Below are 24,787 nucleotides of genomic sequence, written 5' to 3' on the forward strand. Positions count from 1 at the left end.
GACACAATAGTTAGAATGGCATTTGAACTGAAGAGTATCGAATAACAGAACTAGTTATCCATTGCAGGGATGAGCCTTCCAAAACACCAAAGAATTTATTAATACTATTTCAAACTTTAATCTAGACTTTCTCATTTATTCCTATGAGATGTGTATGTGCTTTGCATACTATGTATAAATATGAAAATTTAAGGTTTCCTATAATCATACAAATTTGTGTGGTTGGTGAGTCTGGAGCTATGTCTTCCTTTGTAAGAGACATAATAAGATAAAATGCAAAATATAGAATTTATTTTGCAAGAACAATAAGAAACTTTATATAATACAGTATGAAATAACAAAAAAGTTCAGTAATAATTACTGTATAAAAAGATATCATAGAAAAATAAAGCTGATATTCAGAAGTCAAGATTAATTGGCTGTCCACTGCAACCAAATGAACCTTGTGTGCCATGAGGTGCATCTTCAACATCAGGTGGTAGATGCAGTCGCTATTTAAAAAATGAGAGAGAAATATTTCAGTGTTTGATTCCATTAAGTTTCAAATTAATACTGTAAAACAACAAATTTTAGTGAAAATCAACATTAAAATAAGCACATTATCTGTACTGGCCTTAAAGTCTGAAGGTTGAATGAATCTTACTAATAATTCTTTGGAAAAACAAAAGATTTCCTCTAGAAAACATATATTTGGGGTGCTTCTTTGAGAAAAAATAAAAAGGGGAAGGGTATTGCTAAAGAAAAGACAGTAAAGTATACATCTAGGATTTTCTATCTGGAACTCACAGTTAAGCATCTGTGAACTGAAAAAAATCTGGATTTTCATTTGAAAATAAATGCTTTAAAGCTTTGAATTGTTCAGTTATCTAGTTAACAGAATTTAAAAGAGATAACCAGTGAGCATCACACTTGTACACTTCTGTGTAAAATCAGTGTTCAAAACATTGAAAGAAACTCCTTCCTACAAATTATCAATGGATTCTTACAAAAACAATAACGATGAGCATATTCAGCTGTGACTATTGTAGGATGAAACAAAAATGGAGTACGACACAAAAATGCAGTATGAAACAAAAATGGAATTCATTTTTACAGAGCTTATACTGTAATCTGAACTACTATTAGTAGCTAATGTAAATAATTACATTTTGTAACACTTGCACAATTTTCTCTTTTGTTGACCATGTATTTAACCAGAGCAGTTGATTCCGTCTTTCTTCCTGAAATTTATTTGCCTCTAATTTGCTAACAGAAATTGTTTTAAATAACTTTGGCTGCAGAAAAATGGAAAATGTGATTTTCTGGCCAACAATGTTGGGCAAAGAAGGTTTATGTGTTTCTGTTTCTCTAACATATGCCTCATAATCTTTAGTGCGAAATTTTAAAACTCTTACTTTGAGTAATGTAAATTAAATTACACTGGCAAAAAATCCTGTACATGCCCCAGGAGTTAATATAATCTTCCAATTTCAGTCCTGCAAATTTATGAATATTACACTGCTTGTTGCTCCAATAATCGTTATTTGAGGTATTACTTTAACTCAAATTTGATTACCTTAATTTGCTTAAGCATTTAGCAGCCTTTTTTGTATACCAACTGGGCAATGCTTTTTTTTTTTTTTTTTTGGCACAGTATGATTTGTCTCTATCAATATAGGCTTCTTATTTTTAAACTTTTCTGATTTTGAATATCATATTTCATTTATTCTTACTTGGTTTTTGATTGTCAGATGGCATTAATCAATGCAGAAGGAATTTTTGTCAGCCATTTTTTCTTTGATTTAATGGAAAACATGTGATTTCTTTTGGACAGTATGTATTATACTTCTTGGACATTTCTTTTAGATAAATCATTCTGAATATTTTATTAATTTATTATTAAATACAACTATTAACTAGTATTACATTCCACTTAATATAGTTTATAAAATAATGTGCATTATGACTTAAATAACTTTATGTACCTGTAAAAATTTACTTAGCAAAACAGCATGTTTACAAATCTTCCATAGATAAAGTTACATCTCTATTCTTTGGATTGAAACTTCATGCAATTATATGAATGCTGATGACACTACGGAAAGACTGCGATTCATGAAGCAATTTTTAATGATAATGATATAAATATGATATGCAGGAAACTAAATCTTATCCAGAACTATCATATCAATCAAATGGCTTTTGTTAATTTTCAAGTAAACGAAACTGTATGTTTGTTACATGGGTCATGCTGTAAGGTACTGTGAGAAAAATCTAGAATGGCTGTGTGTTATTCATATAAAAGCTAGTTATGCTGCCTCGGTTAATTAATCAGATTTAAATCAGGCCTGGTAATAGCATTGACATAAGAAATACTTGTAAAATTTTGTAACTTAAAGCCTGTCACAAAAATAAATTATGAATAACATTAAGAGTTTATGATAAAAAATTTTACTTTTACGATAACATTAAATGTTATAGAAGAAAAACAGTCACTCACTTCTATTGAAAAACCTTTCTTTTTCAATTTGAATGCCAAATCAGGAGTTCGAGTTAGAGGCATAAAACCATTTAGAACAGGTAGCTTTATAATATTCAGTAAACCTAAATTGAATAAAATTAAAAAAACAAAAAAAAAAAAAAAAAAAAAAAAAAAAAGAAAGAAAGTATAATATCTGAAATTATTATAAATTTAAACCTTAAAACTGAAAATCAAATGAAAATGAAGAATAAAAATATCCTCATCTTCTTCCTTTTTTAAATGTGAGAATGCGAACAACTTCACACTTTTAGACACACAAATTTGCCACCACTTTAATCAATAATTAAATTTTCCATGCATTCTTAAATAACAATATTTTAACAACTTATACTAATAAAGATAAATAATAAATAAAAAACTGTTAAAATTTAAAGATTGTTAAAAAAATCATAGTATGCAATACTTGTAGTGGTTAATGATTTATTCCATTTTAAATTTAGTTCTTAACCCATAAATTTTTATATTAGCCAATTAAATGTCTCAAATTTAATGCAATTACATACTTTGATGAAAAGAACAAATAATATGATAATATTTAACTCTTGATAGTCTTAGATTTTAGCATATTAAAATAAGTTGCACATTATTAATTGTCAGTATTTGTAAGATAATTAGTTGTAAATATGTATGTATTCATTTGTTTTCATATAATACTATACTGCCAAAATGACTTGATAGATAAACTAATGTTGGTACAGAGCAAGTTATCATTAGATACTATCATAGTCCCCACCCTTTAAGGAAAATTTTTAACTGAATTTCTGTAAATATCTGCAGATCTGCATTATTCCTGCTGCAGCATGGTTAACAGCTCTGTGCTGATTTGGTGTAGTGGGGTTTGACTCTCAGCTGTTGCTTCAACTCATTTCAAAACTGCTCATGGGAATCACATATGATGAGAACAGGTTTTTTTTTACTACCTAGTTTCATAGTTGAGTTCACTCAGTACCAATGCTTCACACCACTTAACTATAATCTATTCTTTATAAACAAACATATCATATTAAACAACAAATGGGCCAGTTATTGTTACAGAATAGGATGAAGCAACTGTCCAATATTCTTCAGAGTTTTGCAAGCAAAACCTAGCAGATCCAGACTAAACCAAGAAAAATGGTTCCACACAGGAGCATTCCCCTAGTAATCACTGTGTTTACACACATCCATCAGATTTTCCACAATGTGTAGTGTGATTTATCATTTTAGATGGTGTTCTACCATTGACTACTGGTGACATACATTACATAACTGTAGTCAATTACGTAGTATTTAATTCAGTAATTATTGGCTTACGTGTTGCAGGACATTGGCATATTAAAGAAAAACCACTTCTTAATGTATGGCACAAGAGCCACTGTAACTGTAGTTACTGTAGCCAATAACTACATTGCAAGATTGCCAATAATTACATTACATACAGAAACTTGCAAGTTTGAATTTTGTATATGTCAGATTCATTAATAATCCTGAGCTATCAATTTTTTGGCTTCCCATGTTGATATTAGAGTTCAGTTTCCATGCCATTGACACACCACTTACTATTGTACATAACATCTAGAACTTGACAGAAATGGAAAGATCCAATCAGTAGACTCTGATAATCAAGCCACATCAAGCTTTGGTTAGCTTGCATTGTGTGCTCATTTTGAGTTGAATAATTGCCAATGACATCTATTATCAAGTCACAACCTTTTATGAGATCATGCCATGGACTTTCTGTTCATTAATGGTAATATAATGCATATACGTAATATACAAAAGAATATTTCTGAAAACTTTACTAATATTTCATAAGGTATAATTTTTAATTAGAAATATGTAATGCTTTACTGTTTCTGCATAATTTGTATTTTATATTTGTTGAAGATGTACCAATGCTCAGTTTAAAATAAATGCAACAAAATTGTACATAAATACATATATAAATATACTATATATACATAGAATAAGTCTAAATTAAAACTAAACAGGCAAAAGAAAAAACAATAAAACATGAAAATAAGTTAATTTCATGTATAAAAATACTTTTGAGCATAAGTAACCATTATTGATATAAATGGTTTATTTAATTTAGGCAAAGCACACAAGGTATGCCTGCTTAAGTTTCATTTCATTTCTATTTGACAGCATCCAAAGACATGAAATTTGAAAACCTTGCATCATTTTATCTCTAATTTCAATCTCTCTTTTAGATTGAGAGAACTTTTAGATTGAACATGTTAAGAGACAGTATTTTTTGCAGACACTACAAACATAAACTGCATATCTTGTTTGGAATTTCAGAATATGCCCAATATTTTACGCATTCAACTTCCACTAACCACCAAACTGCTCAAGGTAGCCCATTATAATTGTAAGAAAAGAAAATTTCATTTAAAATTAAATAAGTTAGAACATTATTTTAAACTTACAAAGATGTCCTCATTGTCTCTAGTTCAATATGCAACAGCTACATTTATTTACTTTAAGAAACTCAAACGATTTTAAGATCTAAAGCAAAATTGATGTTACAAAAATTTGTTGATGAATAAGTCCTTAATTAAATCTTAACAAAAAAGGCAAGGAGAAATTTTATGCTAGATTTTTTACTTTAAAATACCCAAATACCAAACAAATCTTTTAACAACACTCAGCAAAATACATTAATTACTTCTACAATATGCCTTAGCAAAAAAAAAAAAAAAAAAAAAAAAAAAAAAAAAAAAAAAAAATTAATTCTCAGTTTATCTCTACATTTCTTGACAGTAATAAAATAATAATTTTAAAAAATTCAATAAAAAATTACCTAATGCCAGAAATTTATACCATAACACTAAGCATTAATTTTTTTTATAATAAAACAGTTTTTAGTTAAAATCTATGTAATATTAATTATGCAACAAAAAAGAATACAGTTACTTATCTTGAAAAACTTCTGCATTCATAAAAATATAGTATCTCCTGTATGGTTATATTTTACTTACACTTAGAAATAAATTTCAATGAATTGAAAATACCAGTTATCATCATTTTGAAATTATGTCCTTTTAGTCATGTTAAATTAACATTATTAGTGGAGATGATATGAATATAAACGACTAATCAAATATATCATTACAAATATTTTAACTAATGTAAAGTCACGGAATTTATACATTTAATCTATTTATACTTATCTTTTAATGCCTTAGAGCATTAAAAGATAAATATAGCCAAATCCCACTATAGCAAACCTGGTTTATAAACGAACAGCAAGGTGTAATAAACAAACATCACAAATTGAATCAATACTCAATTACTTATAGACTTTATTTTATTTTACATGCAAACTATAGAACTTCCAAATGTATCAAAATTAGATATAACAAACTTTGTAGATTTCTTGAAACTGAAGTTTTTTTTTTTTTTTTTTTTTGTATTCTTCAAACTTTTTTCTAGAATTTCTGCAATTTCAAATAAAAAATTACTAAACTTTCAATTAATTTTGTTTAGGGTTTTGAATAACAAAAAACATCTTTACATTATTGTTCTGTTATTTTCATCTCCATCTTTCTCTGTGTTCTATAAAAAGGTTATGTGAGTCAGGTGTAGCATTCATTTCTTGGAAAACCAGGGCACATAATAAATATACTTTAAGAAAAAGAGCTTGAATCAATTTTTTGATTCTAATCGAATTCTTCAGCAAGGTCATCAAACTGCCCTCTTAGTCATAATTGTAAATATGTATTTTGTGTAAATGTATAACTGGAGACATGGATCCAAACCATGATTTGTATGCTCAGTAAAAATAAACGTTGATTCTGAAGAAAAACATATCAAGCATTTTGACAAGTCTACATCTGAAAAATTTTATCTTCAAAGCAAAGCATTTCAAATAACAACTTTTTTGAGTAAAATTTTTAAAGTACAGTGAAATTGGAAAACAACAAAAAAGAAATTTATGAATAGAACATAATAATAACAGAAACTTAAAATATGTTTTTTAATACAAAGTTATTACTAACACCTTTTGAGAGATGTGACAATGCTAATCACTCTTTCTATACGACTCATAAATAATTTTTTACACTACTTTGTAAAATAATCATTTTTTTTTCTTATTGAACCAAACTTGTAGTCTCTTGAAGTTCATTATAGTGGGGTTTGACACTGCTATAAAATTTAGCAAAACAACAAACCATCATAATCCTTGAAGAAGGAGTTTGATTTTACATCTGATCCCACAAAAGATTCTAAGCCAATGACATAATCACAAGTTTGCCATAACTGACTCTTTAAAACAGAAGCCTAAATAAAAAAAGTTTTCATTTAAAATTTGTTTTAAAAGCAACAAGCTATTAAACACTAAATATACAACAAGTTATTAAACATTAAATATAACAAAACCTGACATCAAAATATAAAACAGATTAGAATCTATAAATGCTAAAATATACATATCTTTCAGATAGCAAGAAAAACACTGAAACTACTTTTTATCAACTATAGTAATATGTAAAGTAGGACATAATTTAATGCAACAATAGCATAAAATCAACTTTGTGTTAATTAATTCTACACAAATGAGGGTTAATATAAGTCTTTTGAATACACAAGACTAAGAATACAACCAAACTTGACACCAAAATATAAAACAGATTTGAATCTGTAAATGCTAGATAGAAAGAAAAATACTGAAGCTACTACATATATACTATAATGATATAAAAACAAAGACATAATTTAATGCAACACTGGTATAAAATAAGATTTGTGTTAGAACAATCTTGCACAAATGTGGGTTAATTTAAGGCTTCTGAGTGCATATAAGGCTAAACGTAATGCTTAAGTTAGGTACATTTGATGTACTTTCAACTAAAGATATTTTCAACATGTGATGACTTATCAGAATGTAAACCTATTCTAAATTGAGAAGCAATTATACGCAACTTATGCTTGAAAGAAACAGACAAAAAGATGCAGGCTGCCACCTCAAAACTACACAATTTGAGTTCAGAATCCTAATTCACAGCATTTATCTCGGTAAGCATTAAAAAATTATTTCTATCTTATATAAAAATATGATGTTCTGATTTCAAGTCATCCTGAGCCTTTTGAAAAGAGTAGAAATATTTATGATAAGGATTCACTGTGATATGGCACATCATATGTGATTCATCAATAGCATTTAAAAAGCAACATTATTGAAAGTATTTGAACTATTTACACTACTTTTGAAAATATAAAGCTAAACATTTGAGTGTGTCAAGATATTTGTGATAAACATATATACTTCATGTACATTTTTTTAAGGATGTTACATTTTTTACATTTTTTATAACAGGGTTCATAGCCACATATTAGTTAAAAAAAATAAGCACCTATAAGCACTTTTCAAGCACATTATAAGAAAAAAAAATAAGCACCTGTCTAATTACATCATACACAACTGCATAACCTTAAAAATTAGAATTGTAATTTAAAATATGAGAAATGAAGTACTTATTAAGAGTTAAGTACTTATTAAGCATTACCTCAACCATGGAAAATATTTTTTTTTTTTTTTTTTTTTTAATTTTAAATAATAGTTCAATTTACAGAACTAGTTTACAATGAGAGGGGAAAAAACTATGAAGAACTAAACTATATTACAAGATTTAATGAGGAAATTTCAGTTCAAAATAGATAAAATAAATAATAATAAGGCATATTTATTGTATTCGTTTGGAACCTAATAATAAATACAATTTATTTTTCCACTCATATTGATATTTAAATAATTTAAATCTAAATTCTGAACATTTTCTAAATTTTCATTGTATATCAGTTTTCTCTTAACAGAAATTGCAAGCAAAATAATTTAAGTAAAAAAGAGGAACATTTCTGAAATCAGAAGCCAGAAATTTGCTTCATGCAGCCATCTTTAACAGTAAAAGCTTAACTAACCTGCATACTTGGAATTGGCGAATATTCGGAAAATTGAGCGTAACTTGAGCGAAGGGGGGTAGACTGTAGCCGCTCTTTAGATTTTTCCGCTAATAAATGCTTTTGACATTTCAATATGTGAATCATATAAAAATAAACCAACGGAACTAAAAAATATTCTGTTTAGCAAGCACAGTAAAACTGAACATCAAAATTAATTATCTCTGCAAAATATCGCAAACGTTATTGCGCAACGTGTGCCGTAATTCTTCCCTACGTGATATTACGCAATCGGAATCAACAACTGCCGGTATTGGGAGAATAAAGAACTAAATAACTGGGGTGTTTTTCATTCTAATTTTCAACAAAACGGCATTAAATTTCCAAAATAGAATCATTCTTCACTTGGGTTGGTAGAGTGCAGAACTTTTAGTCCTATTCAATCCAAATTGGAAAGTAACCAAAAAAAAAAAAAAAAAATCCGTTGCTTGTTTTGCAGGGAACTGTAACAGTTTCAATATTCGTGATTTTGTGGAGAAAGGGGAGAACCTCCCAACCTTCATACTGTATAATATATTGGCTAAAAAAATGAAATTATTTTGACTATTCGATTACTTTCCCTTTATTTAAGCCATTCCGAATATTATTCCTTAGAAAGCTAATCTGTGTTAAAACACAACCATTTTTGGAAGTTTACTATACTTCAGCAGTTACTGGAACTATGTTATTTTAAACATTCCTACATATGCTCATAATATAAGCATAACGATCATAATAAACATGAATATGAACGGATCAAGCAGAATGAGAATGCAAATGTTTAAGATCTTGATAGAAATTCAAACGTGTGTAGTATTTGGGTGGGAGGAAAAGAATGCCGAATGTAGCGGAATTTTCTACTGCTTTCGCAATTCTTTGACCAATAGAACGACGGGCACCTGTCTGTACTCTTCGTGCACACCAAAGGTTATGTTAATGCAGAGAAAGGGGGAAAAGCTATTTCCAGGAGTATGACTCACCATCTTACATTCCATATTAGGAAGAAAAAGTTGTTTATTTTAGTTTCGGCTTTGGTACGGGGAAAAATAGCACGTTCATTCAAAAAAAAAAAAAAAAAAAAAAAAAAAAAAAGCACTAAAAGCAAAAAATAAGCACTAAAAACAAAAAAAATAAGGACTTTAAAGAAAAAGTAAGCACCTATAAGGGCCTTTATATTTTATTTTCAAATATAAGGACTTATAAGCACCTATAAGGGCCTTTATATTTTATTTTAAAATATAAGGACTTATAAGCACTTATAAGGACCGCTACGAACCCTGTATAATATGCTTAAAACCATATATCATGTCTGTAAGCTTAAGTACTGCAAATTATGAAACTGACTTTTATGGCAGACTACCCAATGAAACATCTTGTAATTTTCTACTTAGGACAATACTTATTGCAGTTTTATAGATTTTTTTTATAGAAATACAGATTTTAATAAGATATAAAAGATGATATACTATTACAAATTTCAAATTTTCCTTAAACCTAAATTAAAAAATATATACAAAATTTCAACTTACTTCTAATAAGTATGAAGGAACAGTAACAAAAGCAACTGCATATGATGACCGCAGCAGAGATTTAAGCATGTATAAAAAGCGTATAAGATTAAGACCATTTTTATTTTTGTCACTGCTATTCCAAAAAGGAGAACCAATTGAAGAAATTCCTATCCTTAAAATACTTTCACAAGTTTTGGATGTAGTTTTAAATCCTCCAGAAGTAACTGTTTCTTTTGCCTTTTTAAATAAACTAGAATAAGGAAATTCAATAAAATCAAATCCTGAAGCTGGCTGTTTATCTGTGGTATTTTCTGATGGATCCCACAGATTTAAATTACACTTTGAGATCATCTCATCTGACATTGTCTTCGACAAATCATATCCAGCATTATAAGATTCAGCTGCAGCAATAGTCTGTAAATAGAAAACATTTATATTAGCAAATAAATTCAATAATTATTATAAGCAATGTAAAATAAAAACAAAGATTCAGTAAACAAAGCTAAATATAATTTAAAAAAATGATCTTAAGGATACAGGGTACTTATGTATTAACACCACCGCACTTACGTATTAACGCCACTGCAGCAGAAGTTGCGCTGATGCGCCAATAAAGAGCAATCCTGTTATTCGCATGCAGTTATCTTTTGGATTCCTTTTCGCTTTATTGTTTGCTGATTTTTGACATCATTTTTTAATGCTATGAAAATGCATCTTTGGGATTTGCCAAACACAGAAGAAGATGCAATTTCATTTTTTCAGAAGCGAAATATTTTACCAAAAAAACAAAAATGTACCAATTCGCATGCTATGAAGCTGGTATAATTGTAAGAAAAGAAAATTTCATTTAAAATGAAATAAGTTAGAACATTCTTTTAAACTTACAAAGATGTCCTCATTGTCTCTAGGTATCTCTCATTGGTAAATATATGTTTTGGAAATGTTATTTAAGACAGTGAGATCAGCAAGTGGGACTTAGAAAAGACAACTGGTTTGAAGGAAGCAGAATTTCACTTTCTTCAGCTTTGAGATTCATATACTGCTGGTGCGAGGAGTTAATGTTGATTAAATTTTGTTAAAGAGCAACTTGATTTATCAGATAAAACTGTTATACAGTCAAAAGTCATAAATTCGGACACCCATAATCCGGAATGATCTATAATCCAGATCTCAAAGCTAAAATCTTTCTGCGCATGCGCCGCATTGACGCATGCGCATAGGCGTTTTACTCGTGCGCGCAAGACATTTACGACTGCGCATATGCGTCTGTGCAAGTGCAGAATACGTTTTCGCGTGCGCGTTTAATATATAACGGACAGTATAAGCTAAAATTATCTAATTATCTATTTCAGTTAATGTTGATGATTGCGTTGTTCTTTAATCTTCGAATTGGATCCGGCTTATTATTTTTTGCAGACTGTAAGAGCAATTTTCTAAAAGTAAGCTTGAACTTTCGATTATGTCAAATAGAATTTCCGATGCTGGAGCTCCCAAAAGATCTAGAAAACAAAAGTATGTTTCGATGTCCATCAAACAAAAAACGAATTGCTACCAAAAATGGATAAAGGCATATTCTTTGTTTATCTAACCGTCCGAAATCTGTTTATCAATTTCACGCTGCTCTGCGCGCGGGGGGGGGGGGGCGTCGCGGCACGCAATGAACTGGAAGTTGATTTGTCAACACTATCGTTATCTTCAGAGCAGATGTTTTTATTTTATTCGGCTTATAATTCCTTACTAAATGTAGTATTTAATTTCGATGTACTCCATTTTTGATATGATTTAAATCAAATTCCTCGTCATTATAAATATCACGAATACAAATCAAATAGTTTTCTGGTTGCAATTTTCTAATTTCGGCTATGCGTAAAGTATGCTTTACGCATCCACGCGTTGAAAAACATTTTTAATAAACTAAACAAATAAATATTAGGCTTCTTTTTTGGTAAATTTTGATACCCTTTAGATCATAATTGCTCATTATTTTATAAATTACGGTTTCATATTTTTAATTTTATAATTTCTGCATGCCATCTTACCAGATTTAAACTGACGATCTATAATCCGGAATCACCAAAGTCCCGACGAGTCCGAATTAAAGACTTTTGACTGTAATAACTTAGATTAATAGATAACTTAGATTTTATTAACTGTTAGATAAAACTGTTAATTTATAGATTGGTACAATTACATGCATGAATTATATGTTTTGGATATGGCGAATAAACCAATTAAGAAGGTAAGCAGACCAGATTGCATTGTCGAAATTGATGAAAGTTTGTTTACTAAGCGTAAAAATAATTGTGGTCGAGTATTATTTGAACAGTGGGTCTTTGATGGTATATGTGGAGAGACAAAAGATTTGTTTGTTGTCACTGTTCCTAATAGAACTGGCTTTTACTTCTTAATAAAATTATTGAAAACATTGCAGATGGTAGCACAACTTATTCTGACAGGTTACCAAACAAATAGAATAGAAAATGAAGGATTCCTACATGCTAAAGTTAACCATAAATACAATTTTATTGATCCTGATACAGGAGTTCATATACAAACAGTTGAGAGAATGTGGGCAATGCTAAATGGAGGAACAAGAGACATAGGGGGATAGCGAGACATCATTTAGAATCTATTTAGTAGAGTTCATATGGCAACAGCATCAGGTTAAAGAAAATAGAGACTGTTTTGAATCTATGTTAAACTTTATATCGGCTCATTTTCCATCAAAATCCGATTGATTACTTTGATTTTAAATAAAGTGTTTTGATTTATGATTTGTCTCGAAAATTTTAGGTGTAGATTGGCGGCACTTAAAAAACGCCAAATCTGCAGCTGTGGTGGCTTTAATACGCAAGTACCGGATGCAGATTCATTATCTTTTTGTCCAAAGCTTTTAAAAATTAGTATTAAAAAAATTACTCCCCTTTTCCTCCAAAAAAGCTGCCACCCCAAATTATTTATTTATATACGAAATCATAATGAGAATATTTTTTAATTGACAAAACATCAATTTTTATTATCAAATAAAAAACTGGAAAAAAAAAACATAAATTTTAACTTCATTGATCTAAATAAAACTCTCCCACATTGTTATGTTAAAGAGATCACTCCACATTGTTATGTTAAAAATTATAGCATAATTTTTTTTAAATAATAATTTTTAAAATAATATTAATAATTTAAAAAAATTATGCTATAATTTTTTTTTAAATTTTCACTCTGGCTTATATGGCTTCAAAATTTCCATAAGTTATTTGTTGCTCATTTTAGGGTACTTTGAAAGTACATTGAAAGTACTCTAAAATGAGCAATCAAATACATAGCGGCAAACTGCAAAAAAGAGGCAAAATCTGCCCAACCCAAAAATTAAAAAAAGAAATTTACATCTTTCACTGTATCATCCTCAAGGGGCTGGTGCAACGAAAGCCTGTTTCTGAACCAACAAAGATAAAAATTAAAGTTCAATACTTAAAATAATCCCAGAAAAGTAATCAAAGTCATCAGTCCAAACCCTAAGGCCATAGTAAGTAATGCCAAATATAGTAAGTTATAGTAGCAAAAGCTTAAAAATTAAAAATATTTATTTTGAGTAGAATGTAATCCAATATATGAAAAAATACATATGTAAATTTTGAAGCCATACAGGCCAGGGTAATTTTTTAAAAAAACTATAGCATCAAAACCACAAACAAGCAAAAGAGTAAAAATCAAGTAATAATTATTTTCAGTTTAAGTGGATCGAGTCGAACAAACAAAATGTGTAAAACAGAAGTAATATAACCATATGAAAAATAACAACAAATGAAAATTTGATATTAAAAATATAAAATGAAAAGTAAAAAGAATTAATTCTTAAAAATTTGCAATATTAAGCAGCAAAAGTTTTGAATTAAGTAGCAACTCAAATAATTACTACACAGTACCTGAAAAATAATTGCTTTAACTCTTTCCCATCGGTAGAGGCCAAAATCTGTTTCACTTAAACACCTGAAATGCTCATATATCTGTATTTTTGTTGGAATGAATTTCCTTCCCCTATGCCAATTAGAATGTTAGAGTGCTAACAATAACCTACTTAAGTAAATCTTCATACACTTCCACCACTCAAACCACTTCACCAACTGAAGTTTCCCCTTGGGACAGGATTGCAACTTCGGGCATCAATAGCTAAACATTGATGCTACACAAAGGAGAAGAAAGGTGCATTCATGTAACAGAACTACTTTTAGTCACTTCAAAAGAATGATTAGCATATCATTTAACAACTCCTGAAAACAATGGGTCATGCACTAACATGATGGGGGAAAGCACCAGGTAGAAAATGATTCAAGCATTCGTTTGACCTACAAATGTCTGAATGGTTGGGCATTTGGCGCGTCTTTGATGTGAAAGAGTTAAACACATTTTATAAATGTTCTAAATTTGAAACAGTCCTTTGCAAAGATTTTTAAGTGATTTTTTTAAGCCATTAGACTATTAAGGAACACAAATGCACAGAGAGACAACACTCATTATTTTATAAGGCAGCCTTCAAAAGTTAAATTGAAAAATTAATTTCATGAAATTTATCATGATTCCAGTGTTTAGGAAAAGATCAATAAAATGTATGCTAAATGTCAGAAAATATACATAAATTACTATACTTACATCAACAGGACTTTTCTGATATCTCCATGCTATTTTAAGATTTTCTCTCATGGCACTTTCTTCTCGTTTTGGCTCAGATCTACATTCAAATGATTTAACAGCTGGTAGTTCCTACAATGTAAAATCATTAAAATAAGCATAGTGAATTAAAAATGTTTATTTATATATGAGTTTAATTCAAATACTATTTCATTTAATTAAGGCATTTAACTTATTAAAAGCATTATATTTTCACTTTCATTTTCAAAATTTGCAAATTTTAAGAAAATATGTTGAATACTTTTGTATTCAACATATTTTATAGTAACTAAAAATTTAAGTCTATCATTCATAAATACCCATTTTATTCAGGAAAATTAGCTTTCATGCTTGCTCTGCAATATAAATATATTGCAGGAAGGAGACAGACACTGCTTTTAAGCATTACAAAATTTTTAGATGAGTGAAAAAATTAATCTGATTTACTTAAACACAATTATTAAAGCAAACAGAAAGAATAAGAAATAAGTATTTTTATCAATATAAATACTGTGATATTTTGCATTATACAGTATAATCAATGAAAGGGAGATTTTAGCCTTACGTACATCTTTAAATATTAAATTGTATTTAACCGCTTAACAGCTTTGTCAGCATGGAAGCCCTGTTTTTAGCAGCCTGGTTTGCTTGTATATAGTATGGATATCCTACTTCCAAAGTTTTAGCTTTTGATTATTCCATATTACTTATTTTAGTCTACATTTGCTGTTTCTAGATGCTACTAACTGACTGTAAGAACAATTTCCCCCCTTTTTTCTATTGAAATCAGTAAATACCTGCTTTTTTATAGACAGTGTTGTATTTGCTAAATGTTTAGTTCATTTTGTTTGTTCCTAATTTTAAAATATACCAAAAATATCCTTCCAGTACCATTCCTTATTTTAGCATACTGATGATTCTTTCTATCTGCATGTGTTAAAGAAGCCAACATTATATGGACATTTATGCAAAATAAGCTTACTACTCATACTTATGCATGTACAAAGAGTCTTACAGGAGTATTTTTACTTTTTTTGTCTCTCTCTATGTATATATGTAAGATAAAAAATATGAAAGCAAACTTCTAAATTTAATTCACCATAACCTCTTTTATTTTCTATTTCATTTAGAAACTTCATCTATCTTTCCTAAAAATAGCGCTTAAGACTAATCTACATCATTCAAATTAATCATGCGATCTTACGTAGAACTTAATGCAGATGCCTCTTGACCAATCACAAAATTGCAAACCAAAACTTTTCTCTTTGCATGCTTCCATCTTTCATAACTATGCACTTCAGCTTTTGCTCTCTATTCTGCTAAGATGTAATTTCGCTGGCTTGCTTTCTATCTCAACAATACCAAAAATGTAAATGTTCTGTGGAAAGGCACGACTGGAGTGCCTAGTGATTATGGCCACAAACATCAATTGCAAATAAAAATGAAATTAAAAGTGCCTCGAATGCCAAGTTCTTCAGATACTACACAATCAAAATTCTTCTTCAATATGGATCTATGCACACATCAACACTGCTCTGGCTTTTCCATGTGCTTTTAATATTTCATATATACTTTATTTTTGACATATGAATGATTTTTCACAAATAATTCATGTAAAAATACACTTTTCTTTCAAATTCTGTTTAAAAAAAAAAAAAAAAAAATTGGAGTATTTTCTGGAATTTATTGAGCTGAGAAATGGTTAAAGGCTGAAATTCTTGTATCTCTTTGGAAGCTCCTTCTAGACCTACATTTGGTTCTGTTGATAGTTGCTAGCTATATATAAATATGATGATACAAAAGGGAATCAAAAGTTTTAAGCATGAACATATGCAATTAAATATTACACATTATAGTAATTATCATTAAAACTAAAAAAAAAATTATATCAAATAATTATACATATACATTTATACATTATTTACAGTCAAAAGTCGTTAATCTGGACTCGTCGAGACTTCGGCAATTCCAGATTATCGATTTTTCCGGATTATAGATCATCAGTTAAAATCTGGAAAGATGGCATGCAAAAATTATAAAATTAAAAATATGAAACTGTAATTTATGAAATAAAGAACAATTATGATCTAAAGAGTATCAAAATTTACAAAAAAAAAAAAAAAAAAAAAAAAAACTTAATATTTATTTTATTTAACATTTCTTCCCATGTAAGTTGTTTCAGTTGCTTCGTTTTATGTGATAATACTTTCTCTTTAATTCTATAAACAGACATAATTTCTTGTTCAGTTACAAAGTTCCGCTGTTGAAATCCTATAATTGCTGTGTCGAGAATACCGACTAATTTGTCAATCGAAATTTTTTCATTTCCAATAACCTCTGTGTTACTTTCTTCACTATCAGAAGGGAATTATAATGACGAGGAATTTGATTAAAATCATATCAAACACGGAATACATTGAGATGAAATACTACATTTAGTAAGGAATTATAAGCCAAATAAAATAAAAACATCAGCCCTGAAGATAAGGATAGTGCTGATAGATCAACTTCCAATTCATTGCGTGCCGCTACGTTTCGTCCCTACCCTGCCGCAGAGCAGCATGAAATTAATAAGCAGATTTCAATGGTTAGAGAAACAAAGGATATGCCTTTATCCATTTTTTGCAGCAATTCCACTTTTTGTTTGATGGACATCGAAATATACTTTCGCTTTGTAGATCCTTTGGAAGCTCCAGCATCGGAAATTCTATTTGACATAATTGAAAGTTCAAGCTTACTTTTATAAAATTGCTCTAACAGTCTGCAAAAAATAATAAGCTGGATGCAATTCAAAGATTAAGGAACAACACAATCTGCAACATTAACTGAAATAGATAATTAGATAATTTTAGCTTATACCATCCGTTATACATTAAATGCACATGTGTAAACATATTATGCACACGCATAAACGTATTATGCACATGTGTACATGCATATGCGCAGCCATAAAGGTCTTACGTGCATGGGTAAACGCCTATGCACATGCGTCAACGCGACGCGTGCGCGGAAAGTTTGTAGCTTTGAGGTCCGGATTATGAGTGTCTGAATTAATGACTTTTGACTGTATATTACTATTATACACAGTCCAGTCACATTAATGTGACCACCACGTACTTTCCATGTCAGAGTTAAATAACCAATCACAGAAGGCAGGTGGCAGCACAGTGCAGTTGAGCGTATATAAAGGGTGTGTGAGGGCTTCGGAAAACATTTCAATCGTTGGCGTAATGCAGAAACGAAGCGATTTATCCGACTTCCAAAAGGGAATGATCATTGGCTTTCGGGCCAAGGGTGGAAGCATTTCCGAAACGGCTGAGTTTGTGAACAGTTCGCGTGCCGCCGTGGTAAAAGTGTACCGTGCATGGCAAAATGGGACTGTCCAAAATCAGCGGCGTGGCAAATGTGGTGCACCACGGGCCATAGATGACAGAGGCGAACGACGGTTGCGGAGATGCGTTCGGGCAGATAGACGGGCTACCGTTGAGCAACTGACCACCAAAATGAACCAAGGGGCTACCAAAAGTGTCTCCCAAAGTACTATTCAGCGAACATTGCTGCGTCTGGGCCTCCGAAGCAGACGCCTGGTTTGTGCACCTATGCTGACTGCTGTTCATCGACGGCGAAGGCTAGAATTTGCACGCCAGTACAGCAGCTGGACATCCACTGAGTGGCGACAGGTTGCGTTTTCGGATGAATCGCGTTTTATGCTCCATCGGACAGATGGACGTTGGCGTATAAAGCGTGAAACCTCTGAAAGGAACCACCCTGCAACCATTGCCGGAACGGTCCAAGCTGGAGGCGGGAGCATTATGGTCTGGGGAATGTTTTCCTGGCATTCTCTAGGTTCACTGATCATTGTGGAAGGCACAATGGATCAATACAAGTACGCATCTGTCCTTGCGGACCATGTTCACCCCTACATGCACATTGTTTTTCCTCAGGATGATGGCATCTTCCAGCAGGACAATGTGAGGTGCCATACAGCTGCCAGTGTACGTGCGTGGTTCGAAGAGCACCAGGATGAGTTTACCGTCCTCCCCTGGCCAGCAAACTCACCTGACTTAAACCCAATCAAGCATCTGTGGGACCATCTTGATCGAGTTGTTCACGCCATGGATCCTCAACCGCGTAATCTAGCGCAGCTGGCCACGGCATTAGAGTCGGCATGGCTCAACATCCCAGAGAACACCTTCAGGGACCTATGTGACTCTCTTCCTGCACGTCTCGCAGCAGTCCGCTCTGCGAAAGGTGGTTATTCTGGCTTTTGACAGATGGTCACATTAATGTGACTGGACTGTGTATGTAAGAATTTCTTTAATAAATTAAATGCACTTTACTTGTAATAATTTTTGGGGTCGTTCATCACCACCAGCCAGTAAAATTGAATGCTGATTAACAATGCCTTCAGCTAAGAAGTACTTCAACAATAAACTGGAATATGTATTGTATTGATCTTCTTCTGCCAATAAATAAATAAATAAAATGAAATAATAAAAATATCAAATGAAATACAAAAGCATATTGTTACCGAGAAAATTCTATCAAAGTTGACATATCTAAAAAATTACACTTTTTATAACTGATTTGATAGCTTAAAGATACAAAAGTAGTATAGTTTTAATTAAGAAAAAAAGCTTGTTTTTTAACATTATACAATAAAAAAAGACCTCATGCCTTACAAATAAGTATTCCATAAGTTTTGGAAGAAAACAGACTCTTACTATAAACAAATTACATTTAGGGTTATTTTAATATGGCAAAGCATATGAAGGCTACCTGCCTAAGGAAAGGGATGCCTTCATAGAGGATTTTCTAAGGAAAATTAGCTTGCGTTCAGGTTACACATAGGAAAAACCATGAACACCAACCATGCATTCAGCCTGTTCACATGGGTCAAACTAACACATTTAGCAGTCTTAAACTAGGCAACTAGTAAGGTTAATGCAAACTAAGAGAAGAATTTATACTTTGTTGAAGAATATGGTCAAATATTAGACATTAGCTGAAGTTTCATTTGATAAAACAATATAATGTCAGTCCTACATCAGAAGTACTTATAAACATTCCTTGTTTTATGAAAGCTTGTTTTATAGCATTTTGCTTAGCAAAAGACTTCTTGATTAACGTAAAAAAAGTAAGGAGAATTTTCAGTTTGATGAGAAAAAGGTAAAAAAGAAAGGAACTACTCTTATACACGCCGTCAGGTCACCAAATGCGCCGACAAATTTCTTGCCAAACATTTTTCGTGAGAAACTTCATGGTGCCACATTACTATATAAATTTTTTGTCTACATTTCGAACTTTAAGCCTAAAATGTCTCCAAAAACCATGTTTTGAACACACAATTTAAGCTAAAAATCCGAAACAAAAACAAAAATTTAGATAGCAAAATCGTAAAGTTTCTAACCAAAAATATTTGACAAGAATCCATGGAACTACTCTGATATGCACGCTCAAGTCGCCAAATTTCTCGCCACACGTTTTTGGTGAGAAACTCCACGCTGCCATATTGCTATCTAAATTTTTTGTCTACATTTCGAACTTTAAGCCTACTATGTCTCCAAACCCCGCTTTATAAATTAACATAACGCACACTTCGCTTTAATAAATTAACATAACAACAATAAATTTCAAAGAATACCATGTACACAGCATCCTGTTTAAACTTAACATCTACGAATTGCACAATTTAGGCAACGAATGAATCTACGAACTATGCACACCTCACTTTAATAAATTAACATAACAACAATAAATTTCAAAGAATACCATGTATACAGCGTTCTGTTTCAACTTTAAAAAACATCTACGAATCGCACAATTTAGACGGTACGCACTAATCAACAAAATAACTAAAATAAATTTCAAACAATTAAAAACAACAACAATAACGACAGAATTCTTTCTAAAAAAACAATGAACATAACATTCTGCAAAATAAGAATAAGAATAAAATAACATGCATTTACCATGAATTAATGGTTTTTCAAACAGCAGAAATACCAATTTCGTACCACCTTTAACATGCCGCCACGTAATCACTATTGTATTTATATGACAGCCAGACACACTATCCAGAAAATTCATACTATGATTCACAAATAAATAAAATAACAAATAATCACAAATCCCTACTTCTATCATACACAGCCACTAAAAATAATCTCTCAGACCCTCTTTCCACGTCTCCAAATACCCACTGTCCCTTAACAGGATGGCCGCGATGATATTTCCTTTTGCCGAACTTCAATTCAACAACTTCCACCATTTTATCTTTCCCCCCTAGCTTCTCAGACACAGAGCATGACGCGAACCAGCGAAAGACTTTTCAACATCAACAGGGTTGCCATACAACATGCAATCGTGCCAAAAACCAGCACAGAACACATATCGCCACATTTGGTGAAATTAGGGCGTATATCAGAGTTGTACCGAATCCACGGAATCCACATACATAGCGATATGTTTTAACTTGAAAAAACATCTACGAATTGCACAATGTAGACAACGAACGAATCTACAAACTACGCACACCTTGCTTTAATAAATTAACATGACAACAATAAATTTCAAAGAATACCATGTACACAGCATCCTGTTAAAATTAAAAAAAAAAAAAATCTATGAATTGCACAATTTAGGCATTGCGCACAAATCAAAAATAAACTAAAATAACTAAAATTACAAACAATAAAAAAACAACAATAACAACAGAAATTCATAGTAAAAAACAATGAACATAACATTCTACAAAATAAAAAGGTACTATTCCGTTTTGAGGACCGTAAAAAATTGCAGCGAAAATGTATGCGCAAAAGCGCCAAATCTAGCAAACGCGCCCACTTAACAGAGCGCCAAATCTAGCGTATGCGCTGATTTCAAATTGCGTAAGTCTAGATAGTTCTGTATTTCTTAAAACGCCATTTAAAGATTAGTTTAATATTTAAATCGTTTTTTGATTTTAAATCCTTTTTTGATATCCTATGGATTTAACAATTTGGGAAGTGCCCATGGCGAAAAGTTTGCAATAGAATTTTTTTCAAAGAAAAGATAAATATATTTATTATAGAAAATTATGTTTGAACAATCAACGAGATGAAATTATGCTTTAGCGATAACTCGGTAACCAAATACCGATGCAGGAATCCATTCAGTTATGTTTAGCTTTTTTTTTATATAAATTATAATAATGATCTGAAATAGTTATTTACTCTTATGCTTCCATTCAGTTATGTTTAGCCTTTTTTATATAAATTATAATAATAAAAATGTATTATATGAAATTAACTTTTCATCTAAATTAAAACATTAATCTTTAAATATAATTATTTATTATTATACTTTCTTTCTTATGTTAGGGTTGCCACAATTATTTTTGGCATCAACAATAGTTTGGCGATTTTTTACGGTCCTCAAAACGGAATAGTACCAATAAAAACAGTAAAATAAACTGCACTTACCATAATACATTCATTAATAAAATTTCGCCAGTCACACAATGTCTGTGAAAAAAAGTGCCACGAATTTGCTATATCATATCTCTTTCTGCAATTCAAAATTTCAACAGTAATGATACCTCCAAACTAACTAAAAATAACTTCCTCCAAAGTTAACTTACTACACAAAAACCACGATCCAAATCTTAAACTCCGCTGACAGCCACATATTTTACCAGAAAGCAGTTCCCAGCAAATCCACACAAGAACTATCAGAAACGTCCTTCTTCGTCCGAATTCTCATAGCAGCTCCACATTTTGGACTCTGTTTTAAAAGTCCCACAAAAATTCCAAAAATACACTTCGATTCTCATAAACAAAAGATTTCGTTAACAACTCCAACATCGTACCTTTTAATACGAAATTTACTTTCCACAGAATCTAAAATATGCGACTGAAATCTTGCCACCACGTCTATCATTGCAACACAGGCCATTTCAAAACACACATGACACGAACCAATGAGGAATTAAGCCACTGCACAAAAGAGTTAAGTTTCAATGACAAAAGGGTTGCCATGCGAACAACATCATCCACAAAACCACCGCAACCACATAAAAAACCAGCACAGAACATATATCGACACATTTGGTGATCTTTGGGCAAATATAAAATTAAGAGCCGAAAGAAAATATCATCCAGTATCTATGCTACTCAATAACTGCACAGAAATACTAAGTATACAAAAACCACACAGCTTAAGAATAGAATGTTTTAAATTCTGACCTTAATCCCCTTGGGAAAAATGTATGAATAAAAGGGGAAATATAAAAACACAAGATCAGAATGGAATGTTTGAAACTCTGACACTCACCCCCCCCCAAATAAAAAATTATTGAAAAGGAAAGACATAAAAAAGACAGAATATTATATTGTAATTAGAAGGTATTGTTATGTATTTCACCTTTTCATATCAGTCTAAGCTGACAGCAAACTTCAAATTTGACAATGGATCAAAACATAAATTTAGAAACTAAAGACATGATAATCTAACCAATCGAAATGACAATAAAATATTAATAGATGACATTCAGTCTCACTTTTTTATAGCATAGCCTTCTATATTTCTCACTATTAAATACAGTTTAATTCATCATTATTACTACTGTCATCACTGCCTTCTGGTTTGTTTGCTCATTGTTCTCGCAGCAGATAAAACTCTACTTCCCATATGTTAACTCTATTTACACAGGTTGTGTATTTATCATATCGTTCAGACTTTTAATATTAGTTTAGGTTTCACATATTATTTGATAAGACAGGTTTTATAAAAGATTGGGAATGCTAAAGATTGCTCTGAATACAAACTGACAGCAGCTTTAGCTTTATGGCATTTCAGCTTAAAAATTTCAAAGAAGTACTCTACTTTTGTAAAAGATAATAATAAATTTTACCCCAAGAATACAGATACTATTTAGAAACTCTAAAATATAGTGAAAAGCTGCCTATGTATTGGGTTAATGAGTAAATTAAATTATAATTGACTTTGAAACGTATTTATCACTTGTTTTGCAAAATTTTCCGCTTACTGTAAATTTTATTACATATCAACAATAAGTACAAAAACGTATGATACAAAATACAATATCATTAAACTAGTGAAGCTTTGGAAAAATGCACTTTTTTACGTATTACAGGAATATTTCCACGTTTTTTTTTCATTAGTAATGAGAAGTACATTTGGCTCTAGTGTAGAATTGGGTACCCCTTCGATTAGCGACAATTTTTTGAAAAATTTTGGCGATGAAATATCATTTCTGGTTACCATGATAGTTTAACTTTGCTTTAGCCTCCTGATTTTTTTAAAAATAAAAGTAGATTGACATGGTCAAATTTAAAGCAGTGCGCAATGCCTAGTTTGTGCAATTCTGGGATGTTTTTTTAAGTGAAAACAGATCGATGTGTACATGGACACAGAGTTTATGCAATTCTTTGACTTCTTATTTTGGTTCTGTTTAGCGGCCATCTTGAAATTGTGTCTTCGTGGCGTCGAACTTGGCGTCAAAAAATAATCGCCAAAAAGCAAGAGCACCCAATTGTAGACATTTACCGTTCATTTTATTGTATTTTACAACTGTAACTTACGAAACTTGGATTAGGAAGTAAGAATGATGCTATAATTATGAATAAATTACTTTGATTTAATATAATACATAAAGCTAAATAAAAAAAAATAATAATAAACAGATAGTGGTTAAAATTAATTAACAGTACACTGTACCTATCAAGCATATTGTTCCTATTGCAAGTCCTCCACCTGAAACAGAAAATTTATATAGAAAAGATTAATAAAACGAATAAATTCTAAATTATTTCAGGAAAACATTCGATGTCAAATTTGAGACGTAATGCATTCAAAAAGCTGAAACCTATGAAAAAATCCAATGTTGACGACCCCGTTGAAGTAAGCAGCAGCGAATTTTTCACAGATATTCTAGTACCGCGAATGTTAATAGTATTAGTTCCTGTTTTTCGGTAGCTGCTTACAGTTTCTGATTGTTTCATCGGCTGAAAAGTCATTTTAAATTTAGCATGTGCTACCTTCAATCTTCGTCGTCTGCTCCAAAACAATAAACAAAGATCGTAAACATTCTAACACGCCGCTTGGCAAGTACAATATTTTTTTAACTAAAATTTTATAAATGGGCATATAATAAAAGTAAATTTAA

The 24,787-nt window shown here is 30.8% G+C and overlaps 1 protein-coding gene across 2 annotated transcripts; it reads right to left on the bottom strand.

Annotated features, from left to right (window-relative positions):
• Positions 1-269: 269 nt before the first annotated feature.
• On the bottom strand, positions 270-24,702 carry Elp4 (Elongator complex protein 4). 2 transcript variants are annotated; one of them, XM_035365622.2, is made up of 8 exons: positions 24,488-24,702; positions 24,340-24,375; positions 18,960-19,081; positions 14,602-14,712; positions 9,973-10,368; positions 6,679-6,787; positions 2,480-2,583; positions 270-491 (listed from the first exon to the last, which is right to left on the bottom strand). In XM_035365622.2, exons 1-8 carry the CDS (start codon positions 24,636-24,638, stop codon positions 399-401), a joined length of 1,122 nt encoding a protein of 373 aa, XP_035221513.2. In that variant the 5' UTR covers positions 24,639-24,702; the 3' UTR covers positions 270-398. The 2 variants fall into 2 exon arrangements, with proteins under 2 accessions (XP_035221513.2, XP_085683190.1); XM_085827064.1 differs by lacking the exons at positions 24,340-24,375; positions 24,488-24,702 and adding an exon at positions 20,592-20,875.
• Between the last annotated feature and the right edge of the window lie 85 nt (positions 24,703-24,787).

The sequence above is a fragment of the Stegodyphus dumicola genome, chromosome 11 (assembly GCF_044657685.1).
Source record: "Stegodyphus dumicola isolate Sdum_Otavi_A_Nest chromosome 11, ASM4465768v1".
NCBI classification, from domain to species: domain Eukaryota; kingdom Metazoa; phylum Arthropoda; class Arachnida; order Araneae; family Eresidae; genus Stegodyphus; species Stegodyphus dumicola.